At 43.6% G+C, this 27,936-nt stretch overlaps 2 protein-coding genes across 3 annotated transcripts in view; one reads left to right on the forward strand and one right to left on the reverse strand.

Annotated features, from left to right (window-relative positions):
• Window positions 1-253: 253 nt before the first annotated feature.
• ATP1B1 (ATPase Na+/K+ transporting subunit beta 1) lies at window positions 254-27,162 on the forward strand. Its single transcript, XM_023207113.1, has 6 exons — window positions 254-869; window positions 5,308-5,436; window positions 18,766-18,921; window positions 21,415-21,599; window positions 24,426-24,506; window positions 25,726-27,162. Exons 1-6 carry the CDS (start codon window positions 773-775, stop codon window positions 25,987-25,989), a joined length of 912 nt encoding a protein of 303 aa, XP_023062881.1. The 5' UTR covers window positions 254-772; the 3' UTR covers window positions 25,990-27,162.
• NME7 (NME/NM23 family member 7) overlaps window positions 26,973-27,936 on the reverse strand; it is a 220,571-nt gene continuing 219,607 nt past the window's right edge. For both annotated transcript variants that reach the window (XM_023207111.3, XM_023207112.2), the window contains one exon: window positions 26,973-27,261. In XM_023207111.3, the coding sequence (XP_023062879.1) occupies window positions 27,229-27,261 (33 nt within the window). In that variant the 3' untranslated portion in view covers window positions 26,973-27,228. The remainder of the gene's footprint in view (window positions 27,262-27,936) is intronic.

Here is a 27,936-nt window from a genome sequence, read left to right on the forward strand (position 1 = left end):
AAGAGGCGGTTCGCGCCCAGCCGGGAGGTGGGAGGCGGCTGCGAGGCGCTGCCTGCGCGTCCCTCACTGCCGCCCCCACCTCCTCTGCGCCCCGCGCCCCGCGCTCCAGTCGGCGCCTCTAGCCCCTGCGGCTCCTTTGTGCCAACCCCAAGCCCGCCCCCTCGGGCCGAGTCCCCGCCCCCCGCGCCGGGATTGGCCACCCGGGCCGCTAGTGGGCGGGGCGCGCGGCCTCTGAGGCGCGGTATATAGTAAAGGTAGGGCCGGCGCCGTCAGCCAATTCCTCGGCTGGTGGCGGGCGTGGTGGTGCCCGCCCGCAGTCCGCTTGTCAGTCCTTCCCTCTCTGACTCTCCTACCCCGGCCTGTCTCTGCAGAGGTCACGGGAGGCGGGGGCCCCGCACACGTCCCCAGTGGCAGCGGGAGCGGCAGCTGCGGGTTCGCGGAGCCCCCGAGCCCCCAAGGGCTAGAGGAGCGCTCGGCGGACCAAAGAAAGCCCGCGAGCGGCTGTGCGCCCACCAATAGGTGCGGGGCTCGGAGCCGCGCAGCCTGCGCCGTCCCTCCCTCCGCCCCCGCCCCGCCGCCGCCGCCTCCCCCTCCTCCTGCTCCTGCCTCGGCTCCTCCGCCGCGCGTCTCGCACTCCGAGAGCCGCATCGGCAGCGGCGTGTCCTGCCTGCGGAGAGCCAGGCCGGAGAAGCCGAGCGGCGCAGAGGACGCCAGGGCGCGCGCAGCAGCCACCCACCCTCCGGACGGCGGCAGCTGCTGACCCGCCATCGCCATGGCCCGCGGGAAAGCCAAGGAGGAGGGCAGTTGGAAGAAATTCATCTGGAACTCAGAGAAGAAGGAGTTTTTGGGCAGGACCGGTGGCAGTTGGTGTAAGTAAGGGGTCCGCAGCTCCTGGCCGCCGCGTCTGGTCTTTCCCGGGCTGCGCATCCCCTGCGCAGGCTTCGCGGCCAGTTCCGCACCCGCCGCGCTGGCCGGGGCGGCTGGGGCGAGGGTGGTGGGCGCTGCTGGGTCGAGCCGGCCTGGGCTTGCAGTCCTGTGCGGAATGCGGAGTCCTCAGAATGGGGCGCAGGATCGGGGGCTGGAACACGACAGGCAGAAGGTTATGCGTATCGTAGCGATCTTAGCTTGGTAATTTGCAGTCTTTCCTACCGTGCATCCGTTGAGTCCTTTCCTCCTGGGAATGGTCAGGCTCTGCGAGACTACATCTGTCTCTCCCGTGTCCTGAGTCCTTAAAAAAAAAATGAGATCTGGGGTCGTGAGAGAACCTCGTGAGGTAATGGAATCTAATGCAGGCGAGGTTGTGTGTTACAGCATCTTTTTTCTAGTCTAAATACGTACCTCAAAAGAGAGAGGAAAGAGAAGGGTGGAGAGGAATCCATCCACACACTGCAGTATTTCACAGCGATGGCTAAGGGTTTCCCTTCATGACCTCCTCTGGAGTCATCACCACCCAGAAATGGTTCAGTAAGCTCCATTTCAGGACTGCGATTCTTAGCCTCGGCCCGAATCCTGGCAAAGTCTGGTTGTTTTCAAGGTCTACACAGACAGTTGTGGATCAGTCAGTAGGTTGGGTTGATTATGGTGAAGGGAATATAAACGCAGAGCAGCTCATCTGAAAATATTTTGTGCAGCCTGTTGCTTGGTTGGATAGACTTTTTTTTCCATCGAAAATTAGATCCCTTGTTTTCAGCCTCTCCGGAAGGGTGACTTTTTTTTTTTTTTTTTTAAGGTCATTTTGAAGGGCAGAGTTGTAGGCGAATCTATGAGAGTCGTGACTGCGTGAGGGAAGGAGGGAGGGAACTCCCCTTGCTGCATCACTGCCCCCTCCTCCTCCAACATCATCATCATCATGACCATCACCACCAACACCACTAGCACCACCAACACCACTGGCACACCACTGCAGTCATTCAGGGAGTTCTGAACAGAGGCCGATTGGTGTTCCTGGTTGGGAGGATCTGTGGGAATCGGCAGGAGAATGAGTCAGGGAAATAGTGCTTAGCTGACATTTTGAAATGGAAGACGCTGGAATATATGAATTTTTGTAAAGAAAAAAAATGCAGCTTGTGAGTTCCTCTTGATTGAAAAGTAAAGGGTTAATAATGCATCACACTTCAAGGTTAGTCAAGGTGAAGCCTCTTTCCAAGGTGTTAACGGGGAAGCATAGGTATCTGTGAGCCATGGAAAATGTAGTTCTTTAATGGCTTTTGGCTTTTGTTTTATATTTTATTTCGGGGAGACTGTGCTTCATTGAGATTATTCATGGTGTCTCAGGCATAAAGGTAGTTTCCTGTGTTTTCATGTGGAAAGGAAAACCTGAAGAACTGTGAGGTGTGTGTAGAATGAACAGCTCCCTGGCAACTCCTTGTAACTTGAGGGAGGCCTGGGAGGTGCACTGCGGTATAGGCACCCTTCTGCCAAGGTTAGCTGGGGCCTCCTTCTCTGGTGGTCTGACCCTGCTGCGTCACAGGGGCAGAGGCTGCATTGACTCTAGGCACATTGTGAAATTTGCCTTCTTGTCTTTTTCCCCTTAGTAAAATATGTATCGTTCCTCATTCCAATTTCATGCTTCTTAGAATAATATTTGCTTTAGAGGGCAAGACAGTATGGACTGACTCAGTCTCGAAGCCGACACTTACGGGCAGCACCTCCATGAGAGAGAGAGACCGTGTGTGTCCATTTTTATGTCTTGTAACCTATCCAGCAAGCTATCAGTATGCTGATTTATGAACGTAGACCCCAGGACTGCTGTACTTGCCCCCTCTTCCCTTCCATGTTCCACGGTACAGGTGCTGTGCTAAAAATCCCCTTTTTGTTTCGTGCTAATATGTCGGCCCCTTTCTGGCAGTGTAAGAACTGTAAGAGCCTCTCTTAGGTGGCAGCAATTACCGTCTCCTACGGAGAAAATGCCCCCTTTTCAGCGCTGGGCCCAACATGGATGCCCTTGGGGCGAGGGCAGGATGCCCTTGGCTCGGTTTTGCTTCTAGGTAGATTTTCATCAAGATGGACACAGGAGACTCGCCTGTCACCTGCTGGAGAAATCACAGCATGCAAATCACTTTGTGCCTTCCACCTTTTATTAGGTTAATACAGACATTGGTAGGTTTTTATATTTACAGTTAGGCCTGGATGCCTGCCTGTGACCTTTTGAAGGGTACACACTCTTTGTTTGTTTTTCAAAAAAAAACCCTCTGTATTACTTTTTTTTAAAGGAAGAAAAATTGCTTGAAAAGGAGACGCCTCTGAAGCCTCCCCACTCCCCTCACAGTGCCACCCCAGCTAGCTGGTGTGACTTATCTAGCCTTTTTTTGGCTGGTGGGGGGGAGCCCCTGGTGGCCTGTGTCTGGGTCAGCCACTGCATAGGCCCTTCTAGTCCTGAGTGCTCCACTCTCCCAGTGACCTCATGGCAGTAACTAGGGAGATTTTATCAAGTAACATCTCAGAGCAAAAAGGGAAAATTCCTCACTTTTCTTAGGATATCGTGTAGGCAGAATGGAAAGGCTGTCTGTTTCTGAGCTTAATCAGTGTACGTGCAAAATGACTTGTTTTTTCGTTTGCTCTTATTTGTATTTTAAACTGTAGCCTCAATTGTGTACCCTCTTATGTTGTTAGAATTAGGTATCTGGAGTCCAGGCAGTGAGTATAGAGATGTTTCAGTTGTTCAAAGGGGCACATGTAGGTAAGCTAAGAGCACCAAGATGAGGTGGGGGTGGGGGGCAACAAGAGGAAACTAGAATCAAGGCTATGACAGCTGTCTTGCTGACTGTTACACCAACTCTTGCACCTCTTAGGAGCATTCACTGGAAAAATTTTCCAGATCTCTTGACGTCACAGAGTTTGCCATTTGCCTACTGCTGCTTGGATACAGAATGCAGCACTTAACCCTTGTCCTGCGGGGAGGGAGTGATTGAGTTGGGCGCTGTGGTTCTGGATTACACAACTTTTTCTTTCTTCCTTATCTTTGCTTCTGTCTTTGCCTTTTTCCTTGTTCTTTGCATTTGATAGAGGAAAAAAGGACTATGATTAAGCATTTTGGTGTGGTTTTGTGTGTTTTGCTTGTTTTAACAGCTCTGTAGCCTGATTTCCCTTAACTCTTTAGTGCCTGATTGGAAAGTTGGGCTTTCAAATGTATGGACAGGGCAACAAGGCTAATTCCTGCTGTTGTGTACCCACTCCCTCCTTGGCCCTCTCCTACCTACATATATACTAATACTGTTTTTCAGTGGCTTTTCCCCCAAGTACCCTGGCATTTAATTAAATGCATGAGATCTGGACCTTTTTAGCAGTAACCTAAGGCTCCTTTGTGCAGTCATGCTTCTGACTCGATAACCTTACAGTTCACTTGTTCCCTGTTTTGCATTCACATTGAGTTGTTTGGCTGGCACAGGGCTGCCAGGCAGTGCCTAGTACAGCCTGTTACTATGCGGCTAATCAGGGAGATAATCCTTGTAAACCAGTAACTGATAGCCACCCTCATTCCCATCTATGTGTTGAGTCATTTTTTTTTTTTTTTTTTTTGCTTTTACAGCTATTTCAGCCTCCATCCTGTTATCTTGTTAACTATGGGAAAAAGAGAATGCAGCCCAGCCAGTCAGTCATTATTCTGGTTCCAGTTCCAGAAGATGGGATTAAAATGTGCTGGTCATTTTCGCTATAGAATTTTCTTTTTTTCCCCTTGTCTTGTCCTCCGAGGGGAAAGACAGTGTGTGCTTTGTTGAAAATACAAACCAAAGGGGAGAGTGATAGTAAAAAACAGGAGGATATCATCATTGGGTTTCTCAGCATTCATTGCTCTGCCACTGCAAAATAGCCCGCAGGCATCTGAGCATTTGGAGAAGCAGCAGAGCTTGGATTGTAGTATTTAAACGTCAAGGGATATGCAAGCAAAGAAAACATAGGTCTCTAAGGGAGTATATTGTCATATTTTAAATTCATTGCATAAGCATCCAAACATAGCTCTAGATTTTATCGGTGATCTTCATGATTTTTTTTATAATTTTGAGAATGAAAAATATGGATACATTTTTTTCACAATTTAGGGAATTAAAAAATATAAGGATCCTAGTTCTAGCTGAACAGTCCTCCTACCCTTAACCACCTCCCATCCACACTGTAAGTGGAGGGCTGCTCAGCCTCTCGATTTTTACTGTGTCAGTGGGAGTGAGGTGCACTCTCTTGACATTGGACAGGGAAGAAACCATGGGGTGGGGGGAACCAAGAGGGAAGTTTATTCATCCATGGGAAGATTAAACTTTCATTCTGAGCATATGACTGCATCACAGCTTTTTGTTTCTATTCTTCTTGCAGTTAAGATCCTTCTATTCTACGTAATATTTTATGGCTGCCTGGCTGGCATCTTCATCGGAACCATCCAAGTGATGCTGCTCACCATCAGTGAACTTAAGCCCACATATCAGGACCGAGTGGCCCCACCAGGTAAAATCAACATGAATAGCTTCATTTCCTTCGGAGATAGCATGGGTGTCACGTTTTCTATTGAGAAAAAATTATTTGGAAAATTGCTCTATAGTGTAGTTTTAAATGAACCATGAAAAGGAAAAAGAGAAATTTCTCTTGGCTGCAGCCAGATGTCCTACCCGCATTGCAGGCAGAGCTCCCACGGGTTGCAGACATCTTATTTGCCCACTTCTAGAGTGAGGGTGAAGAGTCCTGGTTCTTGGCCCAGCCTGCTACCCACCAGCTATGTGACTGTGAACAGATTGTGTTCTGATGGGGGCCCTGGTCTTCTCATTTTTCGTATTCTAGGGTTTGGTTAGTGGGATCCTTTCCAGACCTTTTTGAGTCTAGCAGACATTTTTTTACTTCTTGAGGGGGGGCTATGACTCAGATAATTCCTTTAAAAAAAGTCACTTGGGCTCCTGTTTTAAAAGGTTGACTTATTTTTAGAGATGATAAGAAGCTGTGGAATGGGCAGCTCCTCACAGGGAGAGGAGCCATGACTTTAGGGATCTGTTGTCCCACCTGCTATTAGTTTGCAGTTTGACCTTGAATAAAGTCACTCTCACTTCTCAATATTTATACCCATTGATTTAATAAGCGTCTCATTTGCCGGCTTTCTGGTCCCACTTTGTAGTTTAGTTAACTGTCTCCTTTAGCTCTTAATTAAAAACTTGGGTGAACAGGAAGATTATAAGAAAATAGAAACTGCCACACGAGTCCCTGCTGTGACTTGAGTGCCATCAGAGTAGAGCTCTGCGTGTCCACACCAGTCACGAAACGCCGTGAAAGGCCCACTGCCATCATGTCTGATGCTGGTAGAACAAGGCAGTGGAATAGCCACAAACGTGGATGTGCCATCTGGCTGTTGTAAAAATCATTGTCTGGAGAACCTAGAGAGAAAGTGTTGTGTAACTTCTGGGTTCTCACTTATGAGTGACCTTGAGGCTGCTGCTGAGGGGTGGCAATGACTTGTCCCTTCTCTGCTTTCCCTTGGCAAAGGTTTAGTAACAGCTGTATTTAGGTGACAATCTTCAGATGATCTACATGGTCCTGAGCAGCCTAGATCAAGGGCCACTGCCTGCCACAGACTTTTCATGCCCACCTACTTGAATGTGGGAAGGATTCACAGAGGAAGATATTCAAAATACGGAGGTGGCAAGCATTGTTGTGTAGCCCTAAGTCAAATAGTTCTCCACTGTAAGAAAAACTCAAAATATTTCCAGATAAATTTAGATCTGAGGGATTGGGGAAGTGGAAAAAAAAATCATATAAGTAAGTAACATGACTTAAATCTGCTTAATAATCCAGTTTCCAGCAACTGTTTTCCACAAGAGGTGGGTCTGTGGAAAGGTTGAAGCAAGAATTCTGGAGTACGCAGAGAAGCTGAAACATTTTACGTTGGGTTCGGTGATAGGGAAGCATTGTGTCTTTTCATGTCCTCTCCTAGAACTTTTGTGGTTCCATTAGTTGTCATTTTAATTGGTGCAGGTATTTTGTTTTTGTTCTTTGTTTTGCCATTTAAAAGTTATTCTTCCATCATGATGCAATTTTATAATTTTTTTTTTCTCCGTCACCGAGGCTGGAGTGCAGTGGCACAATCTCGGCTCACTGCAATCTCCGCCTCTCAGGTTCAAGTGATTCTCCTGTCTCAAATAGCTGGGATTACAGGCATGTACCACCATGCCTGGCTAATTTTTGTATTTTTAGTAGAGACAAGGTTTCATCATGTTGGCCAGGCTAGTCTTGAACTCCTGACCTCAGGTGATCCACCCACTTTGGCCTCCCAAAGTGCTGGGAGGTGTGAGCATGAGCCACCACGCCTGGCCTGCTGCTATTTTATAATTCTTATACTCAAAGCCAAATATGACTACAAAGTTAAATATTTTCTCCAATTTCCTAGATTAAAAAAAATGATCACTGAGTATATAAACTTTGAGGAGTCAGCCTTTAATAAAACTAAAAATTCTCTTTGTGCCCTTTGCAGAAAGGAAAATTTCACTTTGGAAAAGAAATAGCCAAAGTGCCCGACCTTGTAAGTAAGGACTTGGAAATGACCTTGCCTGAAAATCAACGGGCAGAGGTGCTTGGTCCTTTCCAACACCCTCTCACCGCGCCTTGCTCCCCTTCCTTCCATCCCCTTCCTAAAAGACATGTTCTTAGTACCTATATTTAGTGTGCTCGCAGCAGTTGGACTGACCTGACAAACCCTGACTTCTCCAAAGGAATGCTGGTGGCTCATCTTGGAAAAATGCATTCCTGTCCTGTGGTCTGAGTCACAGGAAAAGTCCTCAGTCCTCCATCATCCTTGTTCTTTGGCCTGGTAATTTCTGTCTCTTCTTTTCCTCATCCCTTCCCCCATCACCTTTCAGGAGAGTCTAGGCCAGGCCCCTCCCCTTCACCTGCCTTACCCTGTGGGGTTTTTCGGTGCCTTTACCAAGGGACATGGCATTCGTATGAAATTGATGGTAACCTGGATCAGGCCAGGCCAGGCCAGCAGAGTGCCAGCTGCTGCAAAGTGCATCCCTTGGGCCACCCCTTATGGCCCTGTGTTGCCTGAGGGATCCTAACTGGACCCTCCTTGGCATTTTTCAGAGTACATGTTAGAAGTTTGTATTTTGCATAGGAAAAAACTCCTTACGTATGCAGACTAAACAGATGTGTTTAAGAATACCCTGACAATTTTTTGACTTCACATTAGTATCTTTAAAGCCTCCATTTTCATGTTAAAGAGGGAAAACTATAAATTTGAGTTAGATACACCTAGTGGGTGTGAAAGTTGGCACATGATTTAAAGATATAAGGACTTACTAATAATATTATCTGCTGAATTTGAGGCATGAATGCAAATCCAGCCTGACTGGGTATTGACTGCCCTTTGTACACTGGAATTCCTTGTAATTGGATCTCTTCTCAATAACGTGTGAATGTAGCCATATCAAGCAGTGGCAATTGTGCAGTGAGTGTATTTGGGCCTGTATGGCGATAATATTGGATAAACTGAGAGGCCAAACATGAAATCCCAGAGAGACTAAACTAAAGAATGGAAGTGAGATATAAGAAAAAATGGTGAACGTGTACAGCTTCTTGGCCCTGAACAATGGTGGCCATTTAATGCACATGATATTCCTTACAAAGTCTTGTTGCAGCTGGTGTGGTAGCTCATGCCTGTAATCCCAGCACTTTGGGAGACTGAGGCAGGAGAATCCTTTGAAGGCAGGGGTTTGAGACTAGCCTGAGCAACATAGCAAGACCCCATGTCCGCACACACAAAAAAATTTTTTAAGTCTCCTATTAAGTGTGGGGGGCGGGGCAGGTGCAGGGACTCACGCCTGTAATCCCAGCACTTACGAGGTGGGCGGATCTTGAGGTCAGGAGATCGAGACCATTCTGACTAACACGGTGAAACCCCATCTCTACTAAAAAATACAAAAAATTAGCTGGGCATGGTGGCGGGCGCCTGTAGTCCCAGCTACTCGGAAGGCTGAGGCAGGAGAATGGCGTGAACCCGGGAGGTGGAGCTTGCAGTGAGCCGCGATCGCCACAGCACTACAGCCTGGTTGACAGAGCGAAGACTCCATCTCAAAAAAAAAAAAAAAAAAAAAAAAAAAAAAGACAGGGGGAATCATATACTCTGTGAGAACTAAATGAGATGATAGACATATATAAAGCAAATAGTACTTTATGGTGGCAAAACCAATGGTAATAAATGTAGGGTAGCTGTTGAGAGCAACTTCTGTTTTTTTCTTTTTTTCGAGAGGGAGTCTTGTTCTGTCACCCAGGCTGGAGTGCAGTGGCATGATCTTGGCTCATTGCAACCTCCGCTCACTGGGTTCAAGTGATTCTCCTGCCTCAGCCTCCTGAGTAGCTGGGACTACAGGTGTGCGCCACCATGGCCGGCTAATTTTTGTATTTTTAGTAGAGACGGGGTTTCACCACATTGGCCAGGTTGGTCTGGAACTCCTGACCTCTGGTGATCCACCCGCCTTGGCCTCCCAAAGTGCTGGGATTATAGGCGTGAACCACCGCACCTGGTCCAGGGTTTTTATAGCCCTATCTTTCTACTAGAAGCAGCAGTTTCTTCTTTATGGACACTGAATTTCCAGATATGACAGGGATGCTTTGCACACTTAGATTTTCATGGAGTCAGTAAAACCTTAGCTTTCCGTGAAAATGTTTAAGAGACATTTGGGAAACATGTTTTTAAAAATTTTAAAGTGAATTTAAATGACATTGTATTTGTTGTGCAATCTCTCCCTTTAACAAACCCACACTTGTTCGGTTAGCCGCTGCCAAGCTTTTCTCCAGAGGAGACCCTCTTAGGCAGTCCTGCAGTGCCACTCTGCAGCATTGCTTCTCATCTGTTGATGCAGTCGGATCTGGGGAGAGACGCAGCAATTAGCTGTGCTGGAGAGGGCCGAGCAGACACAGGCGCGCACACCCACATGTATGCCCACGGACATGCACGCATGCACACGCGCATGCACGCTCATGGATATACACATACAGTCAGGCTCACCAAGCCCTGTCCCTGATTTGACCCTGCTTGCCTTGCTGCCTGCCCAGTGATATAATGGAAAAGTCTCTTCTTCACATCCGCCGCTGCCCTTCCCCGCTCTAGGCTCACTTAGCAACAGTGGAATGAAGTGAAGGTCACTGTGTGTCAATCGGTGTGTCCGGGAGATTCCCAGCTGGCTTGCTTCCTGGTAGGCAGGTATGAATGTATGCTGCTGTTCTCTCTTTTCAGGTTCTGGGTTGCTGTTTGTTTAGCTCTGAAGTATAGATGGCTCAGTGCTAGCAGACACATTTTTGAAGGCTTATATTCTTGAGTTGTTGGTAACCAGAATTGGGCAGGAGAAGTGGGGTGGATGCAGACCAGCTGACTGCACTGGCACCACCAGCAGTTTCAGTTTCATCTGATTGTGAAGAGGAAATATCTAATCTTAAAGCTTATTAGGGGCCTGGCGTAGGGGCTCCTGCCTGTATTCCCAGGAATTTGGGAGGCCGAGGCGGGCGGATCACCTGAGGTCGGGATTTTGAGATCAGCCTGGTCAACGTGATGAAACCCGTCTCTAGTAAAATACAAAATTTAGCTGAGCGTGATGGCGGGCACCTCTAATCCCAGCTACTTGGGAGGCTGAGGCAGGAGAATCACTTGAACCCGGAAGGTGGAGGTTGCAGTGAGCCAAGATTGTGCCACTGCTCTCCAGCCTGGGCAACTAGAGCAAGACTCCATCTCAAAAAAAAAAACCAAAACAACAAAAACAAAAAACCCATTAGGGTTCAAGCCATTATCATTCAATCTCAGCTTGATGAAGTAAAATTCCTGAGAAGTCATTATGTCAGTCTCAGAATATCTAATTTCCGCCCCCAAACTACCTCATACTTGTATTGCTGTCTCTCACTCACATTTCAAAGGGGAAATTAGAAACATTTGGCTTCTTTATACTTTGGAGGGATTGTTCGTGCAAAGTGCCAGTAAGGTGTTTCCAGTTAGAGTACACCGCTTGGTAATCTCTCAGCTGATACGATGTATCTCTATACACCCAGCTGTCTCTCTCTTTTCCTCTCCTCCTCTTCCCACCCTCAAATGGATCCTATCTACCTGGTCCCAGAATTTGAGGCTCTGGATGAATTAGCATTGGTGGCAATTAGATTTCCAAAAGCTACTGCCCAGCCTTATGACTTGGTAAAGGGTTTGTGGGGGCAACTGTTTGGCTTCAACAACTCAACTACCCAGGTAGTGATTTATTTCTAAAGACAGGGGTACAACTAGCAAGTCATCTCTTGGGTAGACAGGAGACCTAATGATTTATTTTAAAACGTTCTTGGAGCTGCAGAAAAACAGATTTTACTTTGTATGCCCATTGTACGATGAGTAAGCAGAACAGAGACCTGATAAATAGGACGAGGTAACAAATCTGTGGGAGCGATGGTGGGCGGGGGGTGCAGGGAAAGCTGGATTTGTGAAGCCTCATTTAAGGATTTTTTGCTACGTTCGCCCAAGGGTCATAGAAAGTGGTGTGGAAAGAGCAGTAGCCTGACAGGTCCACTTCTGTCATAAAATCTGATGGGGTTATTGGACTGGTTGCTCTTAACTATTCGTCAGTGGTCTCATGCTAGTAATCTGATGACCAGCTGGTCTGTCGGATGCAGCCAAGACTAGTGAGAAGCTGGGGAGATGAAGGGAACAGGGATATATCATCCGGTAGCTTTTTCCCACATACATGCATGAGTAGATCTTACCAAATGTCATGTGGAATGCAGTGTCTTATTTCAGGATATTACTTAACAGATGTTATGTTTTATATCCAGATAAGTCAAATATACTATATGTACTTGTTCTTCAGTTTGGCCTTGAGCATAATTAATGTAAAATACTAGGATTTATCTGTTTGTTTATTCTTTTATAAAAAAGTGGCACCTTTCCTTTATTGTATTGAGAATAAGCACAATTATGAGCTATACAAAATACCAAGGATTTGCCCCCATGGGATATGCATGTTTAAAGATAGATCATCTGGACTAAATAACTCTGCTTTCTCGAAAGTGAATATACAGCCACAGGAAAAAGAGGACTGATCAGAGAAGAGCCTCAAGCAGAGTTTATGGCATTTAGCTTAGACAGGAGGAATGGTTTCTTTACCGAGTGTAGGTAAACATCCAGTTTGGCTGTAGAAACAATCCAGGGATTCAGTTTTCTAAGACTTTGTAAAGGGAGCAGATTCTGAGTGTCAGGAGGGTGTGAATGTGACCCTGCCTGCAGGCAGGGAGATTTACTCCTTGCTAATCTCAGAGCCTGAGTCTAAGGCAGAGCTGCAGGCAGAAGGTGAGTCAAAGGCCTTCTGGTTTCCAGAAGGTGCAAAGGTGCCTTTTTTCCCGTGCCTCTCCCCTTACTTTGCTAGGGAAGTTGATACTAACCCATAGATGTAAAACAAAAATAAAAAACAAAATCCAGAAATATCTTAGGTCCTACAGAGAAATTTCTATCTCATATATGTGCATATGCATACATATGTGTACATATACATGTATGAGTATGTATGAATTCATACCACTCTATCTTTTTTTAAATTGGAAATTACTTTTCAACTCGGAATGTATAGGAGACACATGATATGTGTGTTTTGTGTGCGTGGCTACATTTAAAAGCATTTCTTTGCTTCCTGTGCCCTTCTCAGCCATATGGGTACCTTCTGGAGGTTTCCGTGGGAAATGATTTCTATTTAGAGATTTGATCTAGTGATTCATCAGATGTATTAAATGACAGGTGCAAGCAGCTGTGTATTTGAATAACTTACAAGGTTGAAATGGCTACTTTCTAGTTTAAATACTTTAAACTCTAAACTCGCATGTAGACTGAGAAATGATGAACTTGCTACTTTATAAACCTAATTAGAAACGAAGTCCTTTCCCTCAAGCCTTTTCCCCCTTGTGCTATCAACACTTACTGAAACTAAACATAGAGGATCTTCCTTATTTCTCAAGAGATGGGGACCAAGGACAGGTAAATGTGTCTTTGAAAAAGCAAGTGGGAAACCAAAAGTTTTTTTTTAAATCTAAATCTTATGTAGAGTTGAAATACTTGAAAACCAAATATTAAAATTTTACATACCCAGATTATGATTTCTGCCTCAAGTGGCTTTATTAAGTAATGCTATATAGCTTAAGGCAAATGGTCCTATCAGAACGAAGCTGTCTCATTGGAGAGCTTGGAGTGGTTAATGTAAATTCAAGTTTAGAAGACTGGAGAGGGAAACGGTTAGATTTGTTTCCTGGAATATAACTTGAAATTGCGTGCCAACAATTGGGTGTTCTGCTGTCTTTGGCCCTCTGGGAGTTACCACTGCAAACAGAGCTCATCCTTGTCCAGAGTCATAACTAACAACTTTAAGAAGTGGACAGTAGAAAGAGGGGCATGTCGGGAGAAGTGGTCTAGTATGAAAATATGACTCGTGAGAACTCCAGTCAGCAAGGTGGGATTTGTGCAACTCTTGGAGAATGTCATGATTGGAGAATTTGGGTGTCGCCTCAAAATACAGATGTTTTTCCATTTAGGATGGGGCTGTGTTCCAATAACCTATTGTAAGTCGAAAATACCGTGAGTCAAAAATGCATTTACCAACCCTGTTAAACCCACTGTGAAGTCGAAAAATCCTAAGGCAAACACTGTAAGTTGGGAACAGTCTGTAATAAAGAAGTTACCAAATCCAATCCCATTGCTTTCTATCTCTTCTTAACAGTCTGATCATTCTAAAGTAAATTATTTAAAGGATTTGGACATCCTTTCAAAGGTCTTTCATCTTTCTCTTGTGCATATCTAATTGCTTTAGAGAAATAACTTGAGAAGAGGAATTTTTCTAGTGTTTGGAGAAGACGTCATCAAAAACTGTCCTAATTAAGACTCTCCAGAACAGAACAGACCCGGGGGCTGATCTGTGTTGATTTCCAGGAGAAGTTCTCAGGCCATCAGGCTTTGGATAAAGAGAAGAGAGGAGGCAGAGATAGTGGGTGATGGAGTGAGAGAGGGACCTTGCAGAAATGTGAGGAAAGAGAGCAGAAGAGCTACTAAGGAGACAGTGGCCACTTGACTGTGGTGTGGCCTCCTGGACGTTTGTTTATGTATGTAGTAAGTATGTGTGAGCTGATTGCTTGACCTAAACCCAGACTGTCTGCTTTTTTACTGGAAGTGACTTTTGGATCAAAAGCTCCGTGTCTTAAAAGGATGGTCATTAAGGCTTGTTAGTTACCATCATCTAAGACCCCTCAGACTCCAGAGGGAAACAGTAGCTCACAAAAAAGAGTAAGACATGACTCAGCTTTCTGGGGTTTATCTGTCGTTCCTCGGCTCCCTCTATCAAGGTTCTCTGTTACTTAAAATGGAAAGGACAGGGCAGAGGCTTTGGCCTAAGGTCTAATCCAGCTAGGCAAGTCACAGGGTTCTAAGACCCAATGCTTAGCTGTCTGTTTCACCCCTTGCGTACTTGGTTTCACTGGTTTCTGATGCTTCTGTAAGAGCAAAGTCAAGATTCTTCAAGCAGCCTGCATCTATGTTTCCCTCACAAAGTCATTATAAACCTGACTGGGCTTAGATCGTGAGCTATGCTTACTGAAAAATTGGGGCTTTCAGGTTGAAAGGGATGTGATTCCATTACTTGGTTTTCATTATTTCTTATTTGCCCCGTCTAGAGAGACATGAGGCCAGTTGTGTATATAACTCTCTTCTGGGCCAGTGTTACCACTTCATGTAACAGTAATACCTATTATTTCCACAAATGCGATCTTAGATTTTTTTTTTTTCTTTTTCTTTTCTTCTTTTTTTTTTTTTTTTTTATTTTTATTTTTTTGAGACAGAGTCTCAGTGTGTTGCCCAGGCTGGGGTGCAGTGGTGCTATCTCAGCTCACTGCAACCTCTGCCTCCTGGGCTCAGGCGATTCTCGTGCCTCAGCCTCCGAAGTAGCTGAGATTACGGGCATGTGCTACTATGCCTGGCTAATTTTGTGTTTTTAGTAGAGATGGGGTTTCACCATGTTGGCCAGGCTGGTCTCGAACTCCTGGCCTCAAGTGATCCACCCAACTCATCCTCCCAAAGTTCTGGGATTACAGGCATGAGCCACCATTCCCAGCTATATCCTAGATGATTAACAACAGAGGCACTTACAAGAAAGATTTGTCACAGGTCTTTGAATAAACATGAACTTAGTTTTGGTCGTAGCCCCGGGGCTCTTGGGGAGTGTGCTAGCTGAATCATTTTGTTAGTAAAGAGCCGGGAGGACTGAGTGAGGGTTGCTGATGTTCTGAGTCTGACACATGTCCCCTGGTCACTTTTAATAGTGGAGACCATGGACTTGACATCATGAAGGAATGAAAAGCGCTCAGCATAATACCTCCTCCTGTTCTTACTCTCCTTTTTTTATGTGGGAGAATCTGAGAAGTGGCACCACCATTCCTCGTACTCATATCAAACTAATGGAACCTTGAGCAGCCACCGGAAGAGAGAATGCAGGCAGCCGGAAAGTGAGAGGCAAACCACTGGGGAGGCCCACTGAAGGCAGGCCAGGGAGAACAAGGATGTTTGTGACACTTTGCAATCCAGGTTTTACCGTGTTTACTCTCAACATGACCTTCTAGGGTCACTCCTCCCGTCAGCTTGTTGGGTGAGACTCTCCAAATCTCAGTATCAGGCTTGTTTATATTTTGGCTTTTGCTGCATCCACCCCTCTGCTGATGGACCACAGCTTGCATAATTGTTGTTTATCACACCAATGTCCCTTTGGTCCCCTGGCTGTGGTTCTTCCCCACACCTTTCCTGCAGGTCAGATGAGATCCCTCCTTTGTTTCTGACATTTGCTCTCCTTCACTCATCTAGCCATCCACCACCCTCCTGCCTTGTCTTTCACAAGCCTGGAAACACTATTTAACCTGGTGCACATAAGTCCATTTCTGTCCCTGACCCCCAAACATCACACAGAGTACCTGGAGGAGGTTCCCGCAGACCTGCTGCCTGAGCGATGCACAGGCATTTGCCTCTCTCTCTGGCTACCTGTGTGCTGGCTCTTGCGGTGGCCCCTCAGCATGACCATCCCTCAAGGCTGCATTCCCTCCTGCCTCTGGGATTCTCCCATTCTGAATTTTGTTGAGCCTCTGGCTTTGGGTCTGCTGGTGGAGTACTTCCTCCAGGTCGGGGCAAGTCGCCTTAAGTGTCTTATTTACAACTCAAATGACCCTCATTGAGTCAGGAATGACCCTCCCTACCCGACTTCCCCATTTCACTGGGGAACTCTGTTTGCCATTGCTGTCTCAAGCATTAGCTATCTGTGGAAGCTTCTGCTCACCTTTATTTTTGCAGGTATCACTTCTCTTTACAGTACTGCTGTTTTGTATCATAAATGATCACAATGCCAATTTTAACATAGAAAAACATTGTTCAGGGTATATTAAAATTGCTTTGAAATACTAAAAATTATCTATAGCTTGTAGGTGTTTTTACAAAATTTTAAATTGTAATGTGTTTATTTTAAACTGAAGATTTTTATGAGCAAATTCTACTTCCCCTTTGATTCATTTCTATCACTGTTGAAATTTTTGTCCCCCAAAAATCTTCAGGTTCCACATCATCCTTTTCAGGATGATTTTTTTTTTTAATTGTAATAGGGTCTTGCTAGCATGCCTGGACTGGTCTTGAACTCCTGGGCTCAAGCGATCCTTCCATCTTGGCCTCCCAAAGCGCTGTGATTACAGGCATGAGCCACTGCGCCTGGCCTGAAGATGACTGTCCTAAAGTCCTTTGCCCTGGGCACCCCTGTGTCTTGCTCCAGTGATACTTGTCTTCCTCTCTATCCCTTCCACTCCTCTAGGGGACTACATGTGTGAAAAAGCATCTCTCTACAACCCCCTGAGCCCATCTCATTATGTAACCACTTTTAAAGCATCCTCAGTCACTAGAAAGAACAACAGCATTTAGTCTAGCCTTACTGATGCCTGCTTCTCAAGCCCTACAAATGGTGCTGCACTCTAGTTACCACTTCCACATTAGTTAACGTCGTCGTCTTCATATCTGAGTCACTGTTGCCACTCTCAGATTCTAATTCCCTAGAGAAGCAGCTCTAAGCCAAGGGTGTTTTTCGTGCTTATTAAACAGATTCTCAGATCTCTTTCTTAGAGATTAGGATTTTGTAGGCCTGGAGGGGAGTCTGTGAGACTGCACGTTTGACAAGCCCCTAAATGACAGTGACATAGGCGCTTTCCTGACCTGCTGGGAAGTGGGGGTGGGAAGCCAGGGCAGTCACTTATCAAGGATTGTGATGATGTGCCCCCTTATGGGCCACACACAGAGAGGGGAGATCTGGGAGTGAGGATTAGAATCAGGTTGCCAGATTTAATAAATAAAAATAGAGGGTGACCACTCAAGTTTAAATTTCAGATAAACTATGTATCTATATCTCCTCCATATATATCTATATATATCTCTCTATCTATAGATATATATGTGTGTGTGTGTGTGTATATATATATATATATATATATATTTTTTTTTTTTGAGATAGAGTCTCGCTCTGTCACCCAGGCTGGAGTACAGTGGCATGATCTTGGCTCACTGCAACCTCCACTTCCTGAGTTCAAGTGATTCCCCTGCCTCAGTCTCCTGAGTAGCTGGAATTACAGGTGTGTGTCACCACACCTGGCTAATTTTGGTATTTTTAATAGAGACGGGGTTTCACGATGTTGGCCAGGCTGGTCTCAAACTCTGGACCTCAGGTGATCCACCCATCTTGGCCTCCCAAAGTGCTGGGATTGCAGGCGTGAGCCACCATGCCTGACCTCAGATAAACAATAATATTTTAATATAAGAGTGTCCCATGTAGCATTTGGGACATACTTATATTTACAAAAAATGTTCTTTGCTTATCTAAAATTCAAATGTAACCAGGCATCTTTTATTTGGCAGTCCTACAATAAAATGCAGTTGTGATGAACTTTTCCAACCATTGCTCCAGAGTAGTGCTGTGTGGTGTGGTTCACATACCCATCTAGGAAGTCTCATGAAGGCAGAGGCTTTTGGATATTAAAGAATGTAACAGACTTTTAGAGAGTGCAAACCCAAGGCATGTGGACTTTGAATTTTATCTGACTAGCACTGACATGCTCAGACTTTTGGATTGGAAAGCATTTGTGGTTACTGTACGTATGTCCCAAATTCTTCCCATTTAGGTTAATAGGTCCAAAGAAATATCTCTGTTAGGTAGGCTTGAGTCTAGAGAATTTGGAATGATTATACATTTACTGACGAGAATTTGGAATGATTATGTTTGCTGACAATAAGGATTATAAAAGAAGTCCTTTGTGCTCAATGCTTACATGCAATTAGGGAGGGTAAAGCCACCTGCACACAATGCTACCTTCCAGGGTATTTTAAAAAACTGTGCATGTTGGGGTACTAGAAACATAATGGGCTTTGGAGTACAGCACACCTGGGTTGGAATTCTGGTCCTACCACTTTCGGTGCAACCTTGGGCCAGGTACTTACCCTTTCAGTGCAAGCAATGTTTTCATTCATAAAATGGAGGTGATGCCTACCATGAAGTGTTGCTAGGGAAATTAACTGATCTGTACTATTAAAGCATAGTTGTCATTGGTACTTGGGGTTACGTAATCTAAATGCCAGTGGAGTGATTTCACAAGGGAGGCAAGACCCTTTCTTTTTAGGCAAGTGGAGTTAGCAAAGTATGTTTTGTATGTGGAAAGTCTACTTTTGAATTATCTTGGTTGCTGCCTTCCTACTAATGATTTTCTCTCTGCCTGGTCTAGGATTAACACAGATTCCTCAGATCCAGAAGACTGAAATTTCTTTTCGTCCTAATGATCCCAAGAGCTATGAGGCATATGTGCTGAACATAGTTAGGTTCCTGGAAAAGTACAAAGATTCAGCCCAGAGGGATGACATGATTTTTGAAGACTGTGGTGGTAAGTAGACTCATTGTAGATGTTTGTGGCTAGTTTTCTTTCTCTTTAATTCTTATTTCCCACTTCTATTTTTTGTTTAATGATCAAGAGATAATCCTGAAATAATGAAAGATTGAATTCTGGCCATATTTAGACACTTTTTTTAAAAACAGACACAGTGAAAAACAGTATAGCCTCAAGTATGACTATTTTCTGCTTTGGAAAGGTGTCTTTAAAACACTCCTAGGCACTATTTTTACTATTCAGACCCAAGACAGCAATTCCAGTTTTCTTCCTCTTACATCCATTGAAAAGTACAACTACTTATTTCCTTATCTTCCCCCCAAAAGTTCTCCCTATAGAAGAGTGCATAGGGCTTTCTCCCGTCAGAAGGACCTTTTGGTGTGATTAGCTATCACTGCACTGGCATTCGTGAAGGAAGATGTATGGTCAGGGTATACTTTTATTGATCCTGGTTGGGATAGATAATGAAATATGTGTTAGGCAGCTGATCATTTTGGATAAGGAAATGACTTACGAAGGGTAAAGAGAGGCTGTTAGTTTCATTAAGTCATTGACATGAATACATGTCCTCCCTCTTACTACCTGGACTGTGAATTTTCCAGTCCATGTTCTCATTCTTTCCACAAAAAAAAAAAAAAAAGAACTCTCGTTGTGTGCAGTGGCTCATGCCTGTAATCCCTGCACTGTGGGGGGCTGAGGAGGGAGGATTGCTTGAGCCTAGGAGTTTGAGACCAACCTGGGCAACACAGTAAGACCCCATCTCTACAAAAAATAAGACAAGTTAGCTGGGTGTGGTGGTGTGTGCCTGTGGTCCCAGCTACTTGAGAGGCTGAAGTGGGAGGATCACTTGAGCCCGGGAGGTCGAGGCTGCAGTAAGCCATGATCACACCACAACACTCCAGCCTGGGCACCAGAGTGAGACCCTGTCTCAGAAAAGTTAAGTTTAAAAAAACAAACAAACATAAAAATCTCTCTGAGTTTTACTAGATAGTATCAGCCCTTCTGATTCAATTCAAGCATTTACCAACTCTAGTTCTTTTTTTTTTGTGAGACAGAGTCTTGCTCTGTCGCCCAGGCGAGTTCAGTGGCGCGATCTTGGCTCACTGCAAGCTCCGCCTCCTGGGTTCACACTGTTCTCCTGCCTCAGCCTCCTGAGTAGCTGGGACTACAGGCACCCACCACCACAGTTAATTTTTTGTATTTTTAGTAGAGACAGGGTTTCACCTTGTTAGCCAGGATGGTCTCGATCTCCTGACCTTGTGATCCTCCCACCTTGGCCTCCCAAAGTGCTGGGATTACAGGTGTGAGCCACCGCGCCCGGCCTCCAACTCCAGTTCTTTATAAGGCAGGCTGTGGCTTAGTCAGAGTATGGGGCAAATTGCCATTTTAAGTTATTCTGGAAATATTTAGTAATTTAAAAGAACATTTTCAGTGTGAATTTTCCTCATTAGAATTTAAATGAGGTTTTCATCTTACTTTGCAGTAATTAAAAGGCCTGAGGGATAGTCAGGGTGAATCAGTTCACAGGAGATAGTCTAAATTCAGACTCTTCATCATTTGAAAGGAAAATAGTTAATTTGTGAACTTAAAAACTATACATAAATTATGGTATTTGCATTATTTTCCTCCAGCATGCTATGCATTAACTTTGAATTCTATATTCACTTGGTCTTTTTCTGGCTTTTATATGAGGATTGAATTAAAAACACCAGAATAAAATTTATCAGTCCAGCAAATGCTTAATGCATAGCTTTAAAAGGCAAAAACTCAAATCAAAAAAGCCTGGGCAATATAGCAAGACCCCAGTCTCTGCAAAATTTAAAAAACTAGCCATAGGCTGGCGCACGCCCAGCTACTCAGGATGCTGAGGTGGGAGGATCTTTAGAGCCCAGGAGATTGAGGATGCAGTGGGCCATGATCGTGCTGCGGCACTGCAACCTAGGCCATGGGGTGAGACCCTGTCTCAAAAGAAACCTGAAGTGGTGGTTGAAAAGGAAAATACCAGTTCTTTCCTATTCCTTCTTAAAAATTCTGACCAAAAGATACCTAGTTCTGAAAATTATTGACAGTCCTTTTGTATTCTCATTATAATATCCCTGTTACTGAATTAAGCCGGTGTTGACAGTGTGAATGATAGTACTCATGCAGTGTGATCTGTCTCCTTTCAGTCTTCTAAATAGCTGAGTAATCCATTATTTAAAAGAAGGGAAATATTGCCAGAGACTAAATATCATGTGCTGAGCAAGTACTATGAAGTTTTGGTGTGGGGCCATATACCAGCTATTCCTTTTGGTAAAATATCTTTTAATGTGAGTGAAGAGATGAGAGATGGTTTTCCTGGAGATCTTGCTTGATTCAGATCATGCATTAAATGCAGAATAGCATACTCTCAGAATAGGTAACTATGACACGGAAGAAATTTCCTTTTTCTTTCTCAGAACTGCTAAGGGAATTGCTGGTACAATATAAAAGTTGTGTTTTTATTTTTAGACGTGCCCAGTGAACCCAAAGAACGAGGAGAATTTAATCATGAACGAGGAGAGCGAAAGGTCTGCAGATTCAAGCTTGAGTGGCTGGGAAATTGCTCTGGATTAAATGATGAAACTTATGGCTACAAAGAGGGCAAACCATGCATTATTATAAAGCTCAACCGAGTTCTAGGCTTCAAACCTAAGGCAAGTAATGTTTTAAATGAGAGAATTTAGATGAGTCATTCACAATAAGTATTTGATTGATCTGAGAAGACAATGTAAGATAGTTTTTTTTTTTTTTTTTTTTTTTTTTTTTGAGACGGAGTCTTGCTCTGTCGCCCGGGCTGGAGTGCTGTGGCCGAATCTCAGCTCACTGCAAGCTCCGCCTCCCGGGTTTACGCCATTCTCCTGCCTCAGCCTCCGGAGTAGCTGGGACTACAGGCGCCCGCCACCTCGCCCGGCTAGTTTTTTGTATTTTTAGTAGAGACGGGGTTTCACCGTGTTAGCCAGGATGGTCTGGATCTCCTGACCTCGTGATCCGCCCGTCTCGGCCTCCCAAAGTGCTGGGATTACAGGCTTGAGCCACCGCGCCCGGCCGTAAGATAGTTTTAAAGTATACTCAGTGCTGATTTTGAAACCCAGCCAGTAGAGTAACACCAAAACCTTCTGTATCCACCCTGCAATTCTTGTAGTTAGGGCATTAATCTCATTTTCTAAAGTTAAAGGAATTCTGAGAGGCAAAGCTGAATTCTGAAGTGAGTCTTTGGCCCTGTTCTTAATACTCCAGCTCAGTATCCAGATAACAGTTTCTATAACATAAACTCTTTAAAAGTAAAAATAGAAAAAGATATTTTTTCCCTGGTGGTCTAGTGGTTAGAGGAAAAAAGAAAAAGTTTTTTTATTTTTTTACTCTATAGAATGGATTAAAAAAAATTTTTTTTTTTTTTTTTTTTTTTTGAGACGGGAGTCTGGCTCTGTAGCCCAGGCTGGAGTGCAGTGGCTGGATCTCAGCTCACTGCAAGCTCCGCCTCCCGGGTTTACGCCATTCTCCTGCCTCAGCCTCCCGAGTAGCTGGGACTACAGGCGCCCGCCACCTCGCCCGGCTAGTTTTTTTGCATTATTTTAGTAGAGACGAGGTTTCACCGTGTTAGCCAGGATGGTCTCGATCTCCTGACCTCGTGATCCGCCCATCTCGGCCTCCCAAAGTGCTGGGATTACAGGCTTGAGCCACCGCGCCCGGCCAAAAAAAATTTTTTTTAAAACCACCTGCATGTACAGTCTGGTTTTGGTCCTCTTGAAGCCACAAGAACATTTCAAAAAAAATCTGAAAAAATACTTTTTTCCTGAATTTTATTGCGAAAGTAGAAGTTTAACATCATCTACGCTGAACTTTGCTAGCCACGCTGTTGGCTTTTTGTATTATTGCAACTTACAATGGATAAACATTACTCTGGATCACTGAAAAATGGCAAATTTCCGTTGCTCACCATTTGGTGAGATTATATTCTCCATAAGATTGGAAAATTTATCGGTTTTTATAAAACTGGTCATTTCAGTGTACCTCTCAACAGGATTTTAAGCTTCTTTCCACGTAGACAGGATATAATGGAAGAAAAATGGTGAGAACCATTGTGCCAAAATGTATTTGATATTCATATTGCTAGAGAATACTTCACCGAGATCAATGAGCTATTTAGCAGCAAAACTAATTGTTGTGGCATGGCCAAGAGAAGACTCATCCTGTGCTTTCTGAGTACCTTGCTTTTGACATTCCTCATCGTAGACATTGAGTGACATTTGGACCCCACAGAGGCAGTCTAGTCTATTGTGATTGATTTATTCCCACATGTTTCGAGTTACTCGGTTCAGTGATAAACTCAGCTACTCTTTCTTTTCAATCCTTTTTTTCTTTTTTCTTTGGTCTCTACTTGGTTATCCATTGCCACTGCCCAATTCATCACCTCCACCCAAATCTCCAGTTATTTTGAAATTATTTTTGTCAGAGATCAAAGTATCCCACCATCTCACTATCCTCACCTTTTGAGGATAGATTCTGGCAACTTCTTTTATCAGTAAGCATTTTCTCTACATTAAAAATAAGAAATGCATTGCTGGCAGAAACGTCCAAAAGAGTCAAATCTAGACAATCATTTTCGTGCATCCAAAACAGAGTAGTACCAAAATAGTAGTTCCTTCCTGATGTGGAACTAATATTTTATCTGACTTTGATTAGACTATGTATGTGTTACATCTCACATCAAGACTCACTTGCTGTGCTGATCTGAGTAAGCAAGTGACTATCTTCCAGTAATGTATGTTCATCACTTCTGAGATAGATTTGAGCCATGGGTGTACAAGAGGAGGCTCTGGATATTTCATGACAGCAGTAATTTTCAGACTATCCTCTGGGTCCCTTCAGGGGATTCACCCTTTCAAGACAACGCTTCCTCTTAGGGCAGTGACACCTCTGCCTTTTTTACATATTGGACTTTCCTAAGAAAATTGCAAAGAAACACTCCATAAATGGCAGTCTCCCTGACTGGAAATTAAAATAACAAAAAAGGAAAGCCTACTTGAAGGCATGCTTGAGGGAAAAGGATGACATTATTTATTCATGACTCAGGAGGAAAGCCCACACTTTATAAAAACAGAAGTGTCAATCATCTTTCTCATGTAATGTAATCTTAGCAAATAATGAGCATTATATTTTGGGTTGACTTTTAGTTTTCAGTGTCTTTAAGCAAAGCTTATGATGGGCTACTATTAAAAGTTCCATTTAGTACTGGGTTGCATCACAGCTTAATTGTAGTCATTATAAAACTTGGGCACTTGTTTTCATTTCAACAAAATTACGAACATGACCTTAAATTGGTTAGGGGAGTCATTCATTCTGCTGTCCTGATGTCTTTTGTTATTTTGGTGGACTTACTGTGACCAGTGTGTACTTGTTTGGACTACAGAGTAGTTTTATTTTTCAGAAACTTAAGAAATCGTTTACAATCTACTGATCATAATGGGTTTTATTTTTAGCCTCCCAAGAATGAGTCCTTGGAGACTTACCCAGGAATGAAGTATAACGCAAATGTCCTTCCCGTTCAGTGCACTGGCAAGGTAAAGACAAATTTAGGGTTACTGGGGTGGTGGAAGGGCAGGCAGGGGAAGAGGGGAGAATGAAGGAGACTGTTTAAGTGACAGGTAAAATTTTAATAGAAGAAATAAGAAACATTGCTTTCAGGTATAAGCTTCAGTGAGATGAATTGTAGCTATACTCGGTAAAACTTTTTAAGAGAACAGAAAGATGTAATCAGAATAAGACTGATGTCAATTTCTTCATTGACATAAGAAACTCAAATATCTGAATTTAATACATTGGGATATTTGCTTACAGAACTGAGAGGTGAATTAGCCCACCGAAGTACTACTTTCTGGCCCACAGCATGTATTAAAAATTTGGGGCCAACATTAAAAAAAATTAATGTCACATAAAAATTTGTGGTTTGGGCTTGTCTTTTAAAAATATTGAAATATCGCTGGGTGCAGTGGCTCAAGCCTGTAATCCCAGCTCTTTGGGAGGCCGAGATGGGCAAATAATGAGGTCAGGAGTTTAAGACCAGCCTGGCCAACATTGTGAAACCCTGTCTCTACTAAACATACAAAAATTAGCTGGGCGTGGCGGTGTGCACCTGTAGTCCCACCTGCAGTCCCAGCTACCCGGGAGCCTGAGGCAGGAGAATCGCTTGAACCTGGGAGGTGGAGGTTACAGTGAGCAGAGATCACGCCATTGCACTCCAGTCTGGGGACAGAGCGAGACTTCGTCTCAAAAAAAAAAAAAACATTGAAAGACTAAGGTAACAATTAGTGCATATTTCCTTTAGATCCAAAAACTAACGGACAGTTTAGAGAGAAAGGCAGAACAAAGAAAGGGAGTCCCCAGACAGTGCTAGCACTAAGAAAGGTAATGGAGATTGATTTCTCAACAAGAAAATGAGAGGCAAGTAGTAAACTTTGTAGATAATATCACTGGAAACATCATCTGCTGGGCCAACAGCAAGGTGTTTCTGACTTTCAATGTTGGCCTTGTTTCTAGGAGGCTGTGTTGGCTTGAAGAAATGCTTATTTGGCCTTTGACTCAGCTTCCCCATCCATTTGCACATTGAGAATAGTCTCTTATGACCATTTCTCAAGGCTGCAATGGAATAGACTGAGTAGATGTTCTTTCTTCTCTCAGTAGTTTGCAAACTACTGTGTAGATTGAGTTCTTCTTGTTTTTGAGTACACATAGTGATGCATGATGTGAGCCATTACAATTGCATTTCATTCTGGATTTCAGAGAGATGAAGATAAAGAAAAAATTGGAAATGTGGAGTATTTTGGACTGGGCAACAGCCCTGGTTTTCCTCTGCAGTATTATCCCTACTATGGCAAACTCCTGCAGCCCAAATACCTGCAGCCCCTGCTGGCCGTACAGTTCACCAATCTTACCATGGACACTGAAATTCGCATAGAGTGTAAGGCGTACGGTGAGAACATTGGGTACAGTGAGAAAGACCGTTTTCAGGGACGTTTTGATGTAAAAATTGAAGTTAAGAGCTGATCACAAGCACAAATCTTTCCCACTAGCCATTTAATAAGTTAAAAAAAGATACAAAAACAAAAACCTACTAGTCTTGAACAAACTGTCATACGTATGGGACCTACACTTAATCTATATGCTTTACACTAGCTTTCTGCATTTAATAGGTTAGAATGTAAATTAAAGTGTAGCAATAGCAACAAAATATTTATTCTACTGTAAATGACAAAAGAAAAAGAAAAATTGAGCCTTGGGACGTGCCCATTTTTACTGTAAATTATGATTCCATAACTGACTTGTAGTAAGCAGTGTTTCTGGCCCCTAAGTATTGCTGCCTTGTGTATTTGATTTAGTGTACAGTACTACAGGTGCATACTCTGGTCATTTTTCAAGCCATGTTTTATCGTATCTGTTTTCTACTTTATGTGAGCAAGGTTTGCTGTCCAAGGTGTAAATATTCAACGGGAATAAAACTGGCATGGTACTTATTTTCTTTTCTTTTCTTTTCTTTTTTTTTTTTTTGGCTCTTTCAAAGATAATGGCCCATCAATGAGCATTTTTAACATACTCCATAGTCTTTTCCTGTGGTGTTAGGTCTTTATTATTATTTTTTTTCCTGTGGGCTGGGTGGGGGGTTGTCATGGGGGAACTGCCCTTTAAATTTTAAGTGACACTACAGAAAACCACAAAAAGGTGATGGGTTGTGTTGTGCTTGTATTGAATGCTGTCTTGACATCTCTTCCCTTGTCCTCCAGTATGTTCTAAAGCTGTGTCTGAGATCTGGATCTGCCCATCACTTTGGCTAGTGACAGGGCTAATTAATTTGCTTTACACATTTTCTTTTACTTTCCTTTTTTCCTTTCTGGAGGCATCACATGCTGGTGCTGTGTCTTTATGAATGTTTTAACCATTTTCATGGTGGAAGAATTTTATATTTATGCAGTTGTACAATTTTATTTTTTTCTGCAAGAAAAAGTGTAATGTATGAAATAAACCAAAGTCACTTGTTTGAAAATAAATCTTTATTTTGAACTTTATAAAAAGCAATGCAGTACCCCATAGACTGGTGTTAAATGTTGTCTACAGTGCAAAATCCATGTTCTAACATATGTAATAATTGCCAGGAGTACAGTGCTCTTGTTGATCTTGTATTCAGTCAGGTTAAAACAATGGACAATAAAAGAATGAACACATTCCTCATGTGTGTGACTCACTCTTGTCTAAATGTCCCAACCTGTGACTTCTTTACTTTCCACACCACTAATTATCCAAGATCTTGAAGAAGTATTGAACCTGAAACAGACAAACACATAATTTCTTTAGTTCAGACAAATTTTGGTCTTTTCCACTTAACAGAGTCCAAGAGGTTGGTGAGGACTCCAGACACTGGCACACCAAGGCACACCCCTTCCCAAAGACACTAAGTTAATCAGAGACAGAGAATCCATGAAGCTCCAGTTTGAAGTTCCATTTTAAAAATACCTTGCAGTGCCACTTCACTCAGTTTAGAAAACATGAAATGTTGGTTCCTGCTATTGCTTCACTAGACATATGTGTTAAAAAAAAAAAAAAAAAAAAAGAAGAGTTGTTAACACTTCAGTTTTTTAAAAAATGAGGTTAGGTTTGAGGTTCAGTAAATTAAGGTTCATACCTTGCTTTTTGGTTCAGGGATTGGCCTAAGTCCTTGTTTAGCTGTATTTAAAAATTAGCCTTAGTGTGAAAGAAGATAAAAGTCAGCTTTCCAAAAAACATTTTCCAGCTATAATTAATTGAAGATTTGCTATCACTTAACCAACATGGGAAATACACTAAAATCAGGGCATTGTATTTCTGAAATGGAAACCTTTCACAAAGCCTGTGCAGGCAGAGGAGCTCAGCTCAGGAGCTCAGACACATCCCTGAGGCGGCACTGTGTCTTCAGGGGTGCTGCCCTCTTGCAGAGAGACAGACCCGGAGGCCGTGGCCATT

The sequence above is a fragment of the Piliocolobus tephrosceles genome, chromosome 1 (assembly GCF_002776525.5).
Source record: "Piliocolobus tephrosceles isolate RC106 chromosome 1, ASM277652v3, whole genome shotgun sequence".
NCBI classification, from domain to species: domain Eukaryota; kingdom Metazoa; phylum Chordata; class Mammalia; order Primates; family Cercopithecidae; genus Piliocolobus; species Piliocolobus tephrosceles.

What these genes read in the sequence shown, in the direction of transcription:
- ATP1B1 (XM_023207113.1), top strand. Translation starts at nt 773, where the DNA reads ATGGCCCGCGGGAAAGCCAAGGAGGAGGGCAGTTGGAAGAAATTCATC. An exon ending in GGACCGAGTGGCCCCACCAG is followed by an intron (nt 5,437 to 18,765) that starts GTAAAATCAACA and finishes TGCCTGGTCTAG; the next exon opens with GATTAACACAGATTCCTCAG. An exon ending in TTCTAGGCTTCAAACCTAAG is followed by an intron (nt 21,600 to 24,425) that starts GCAAGTAATGTT and finishes TTTTATTTTTAG; the next exon opens with CCTCCCAAGAATGAGTCCTT.